The sequence below is a fragment of the Astatotilapia calliptera genome, chromosome 22, assembly GCF_900246225.1.
Source record: "Astatotilapia calliptera chromosome 22, fAstCal1.2, whole genome shotgun sequence".
In the NCBI taxonomy this organism is placed as follows: Eukaryota; Metazoa; Chordata; class Actinopteri; order Cichliformes; family Cichlidae; genus Astatotilapia; species Astatotilapia calliptera.
In genome coordinates this window covers 6,798,768-6,802,444 of record NC_039322.1, presented here as the reverse complement: position 1 = coordinate 6,802,444, position 3,677 = coordinate 6,798,768, and the positions used below count along the sequence as shown (strand labels likewise).

The following is a 3,677-nucleotide window of genomic DNA, read 5'->3' as shown; positions in this document are numbered from 1 at the left end:
TCCTGTAGAGATTTCAATAGTATTTTATTTTCCTATAATACAGACGCTGTAAAAAAAAAAAAAAAACAAAAAAAAAACCTTTAAGATACACCATAGCTTGTGATGAAAAGAAGAACTTTCTATCCGCTTGTAACCTACAGGCTGCCTATGTGTAAAAAATTGAATAAATATCGTTTAGTGAATACTACTTTTCCTTTTGAGAGTCCTTTTTTACAAGAGACTGAAAAAACAAACCAGCGACAGGCGATCTTGTTTCACACACACACACACACACACACACACACACACACACACACACACACACACACACACACACACACACACACCTCTGTGGGAAAGAGTCAACCATGAGAGTTTTGTCAACAGCAATTGTCCATTTGGTAAAACAAATATCCGTCTCAAAGTCGTATTTTACCGTTGCAGAAAACAGACGGCGTTCGCAAGAAGGCCCACACTCACACTCACACACACACACACACACACACACCGCGGGTCAAGGAGGAGTGAGACAGCAGATATCAGTTTTTTCTCAATGCTTATATCCTATAACACGCCCTCAAAAAAAAAAAAAAAATTATTATTATTAAAACATCTATATGAGGTAGGTTTTGCGCAACCTGCTCCTTGTCAGACCAAAGTAGAGAGTTTTTTCTTCAATACTTTAACAATAAGTTTTCTCAATAGATAGAAAATGTTGATCCGCTGAGGAGTCAACATCCGATATTATCATTGCTTGTAACCCGGTTTCGTACATCTCCCCATAAAACAAGTCTTAGTGGAAAAAAAGCTCATATTCGAATAAGTTTATTAAAGCACCCCCCTCTGTGGGAAAGAGTCAACCATGAGGCGAGTTTTGTCAACAGCAATTGTCCATTTGGTAAAACAAATACCCGTCTCAAAGTCGTATTTTACCGTTGCAGAAAACAGACGGCGTTCGCAAGAAGGCCTACACACACACACACACACACACACACACACACACACACACACACACTCACACACACACACACACACACACACACTCTCACACACACACACACACACACACACACACACACACACACACACACACACACCCCGCGGGGCAAGGAGGAGTTTTTTTCTTCATTACTTTTTACAATAAGTTTTCTCAATAGATAGAAAATGATGACGCTGAGGAGTCAACATCCGATATTATCATTGCTTGTAACCCGGTTTCTTACATCTCCCCATAAAACTAGTCTTAGCGAGGAAAAAAAAAAAGCTCATATTCGAATAAGTTTATCCCCCTCTGTGGGAAAGAGTCAACCATGAGCCGAGTTTTGTCAACAGCAAGAACAAGGTCAGACAGCAATTGTCCATTTGGTAAAACAAATACCCGTCTCAAAGCCATATTTTACCGTTGCGGAATGTGGGAAAACAGACGGCGCTCGCAAGAAGCCAATCAAAAAAAACCAACCCACTCTAACTATCGGTATTGTCAAGAGAAAGATGCGAAAAACAGATGCTTCGCTAGACTAGGATAAAATGAGAGAAGAAGCGGAAGGGGAGTCGCTATCTGTGACAGTTCTACCAATCGCGAGGAAGAATCCGTGAATATTATGTCAGCATTCCGTTCAAACAACGCCGCCGATCAGAGCGCCAGCTCGCCAGAACTGTTCATACCTCACCCCGGTAAGTTTTTTTCTTTACGACTTTAAATTATATATCAACAGAGATGTCAATAATTTGATTACTTTCTTTTAGATTTCTACATCAATGATTTCACGCAAGTGGACTACGGTACGTTTAAATAAGTATATACCATTTTTTAAACAAGTTTAGATAGACTTGATTTAAACATGCTCTGATACTTACAGAAACAATCGATAATGCAGTGAGTAACAGCAGAAATCCGGCCGTTTTCCGCGGCGAATTAGAAGCCATATCCCCCGCAGAACCTCCGCTGCCGCCGCGTCGAAGAGAAGACGGCACTATTTTCGTCTCCGCATACCGGGAGAACCGCGGAGAAAAAAGTTTTAAAATCGAAGGTAAACAATATGATGCATTATCAGCCATTTTGTTGAATAACAGGATGTGACGGAGTAATCCGAGTGTGCTATACCGCCCCTCCCGACCCGGAGCAGATTTTTAAAAAGTTTTGCTTTATTTCTCGACAGAGGTAACCGAGAATATACAGACCCCGCCGCAGCGAAAAGAAGAAGAAGAAGAAGAAGAAGAAGAAGACGACGACGTTATTTTCGTCAACGCATACCGGGAGAACTGCAGGAAAATACCTTTTAAACCAAAAGGTAAACAATATGATGCAATATCCGTCATTTCGATAAATATCAGGATGTGGCGGAGTAATCCGAGTGTGCTATACCGCCCCTCCCGACTTGGAGTGGTATAAAGCGTGCTAGAAAGTTTTTTTTATTAAATCTTTCTCTTTTTTTGTTTTATTTCTCGGCAGCCGAGATTGCGGATATACCTATTCAAGCCCCCTCCGCTACAGACAATCGCGCGGAGGAGCGAGGTAAATAAAAAGTTTTTTCATTCTCGAAAAATAGGAAAGAGGAGGTTGTTTTCTTAAATCTCTTCTGTTTTATTTCTCGGCAGCCGAGATTGCGGATTTACCTAACCAATCCCCCGCCGCTACAGACAATCGGGCGGAGGAGCGAGGTAAATAAAACGTTTTTTTCATTCTCAAAAAAAATAGGAAGGATGAGGTTGTTTTCTTAAATCTCTTCGGTTTTATTTTCCCCGACAGAGACCGATACAGAAAATCAGGCGGAAGAAAATCAGGCTGAGGAGGAACCGTCCAGATCGCCTCCTCTCAGGAGAGTGAGAGCTCCTCTCGGGAGACTGAGAGGTAATTGACGGGGGGATGAATCGATCCTATTAAACTTCTCTGCTCTATAAAAATAAAAAATGTAAGGTTTAAAAAATACATTCTGTCCGTCTTTTCTTACAGCTCGACGGATGCTTCATAAGAAGAGAATCCTTGAAAACCTCGCTTTCATGTACGCCATAACAGTTCGCACATATGCATCGATATACAGACACAAGGACCTGTAAAGTAAAAGCATGTAAAAGTCTGTGAATTAAGAAATAAAGAAAATCATGTCGGAAGAACACAGCATTCCTGAGGCTTTGTTGGAAGCCGTGGCAGAATTAAACAGAAACGATGAACATTTAGCCCTACCGTTAGAAAACAATATAGCCCCACCACCAAACGACCCTCTACAACCTTTAGAAAACGCATTGCAGGTCCTCCTTCAAAACATTGAAAACGAGCGACTTGCCGGTCTACTGAACTTTGACCCTCTGCAGCCGATAGAAAATGCTCTTCAGCTCTACGACCGGCAGCAGGGGGAGCAGCAGGTGCAGCAGCAGGTGCAGCAGCAGGTGCAGGTGGAGCAGCATCATCATCAGCAGCCCAGGGAGGAGGAGGAGGAGGACCGGCCTGCGGAGCATCAACAAGGAGGAGGACGAGGATCTCGGGTACAGAACGATGCGGTGACTCGCCGCGAACATTTTAATAATTTCGAAATAAGGCGAGTATTTAACATTCCCTCTCCGGATGAAGCGAGCGACCTCGCTCAATTTTACCTCAACGTCAGGGATAATTTTGTAGATCTAGCGGATAGGGTCAGACCGGAAGTTAGTCGTAACGACCGGGTTCAACTGGAGATCATCAGCGAGCACGCGCGAAATCA

General features: G+C 42.8%; 1 protein-coding gene across 1 annotated transcript; it reads left to right on the top strand.

Annotated features, from left to right (window-relative positions):
* Window positions 1-1,458: 1,458 nt before the first annotated feature.
* LOC113015238 (uncharacterized) lies at window positions 1,459-2,838 on the top strand. Its single transcript, XM_026157188.1, has 7 exons — window positions 1,459-1,653; window positions 1,726-1,761; window positions 1,839-2,009; window positions 2,139-2,270; window positions 2,432-2,494; window positions 2,578-2,640; window positions 2,729-2,838. The coding sequence occupies exons 1-7, from the start codon at window positions 1,581-1,583 to the stop codon at window positions 2,836-2,838; spliced, it is 648 nt and encodes a 215-aa protein (XP_026012973.1). The 5' UTR covers window positions 1,459-1,580.
* The last annotated feature ends 839 nt before the right edge of the window (window positions 2,839-3,677 follow it).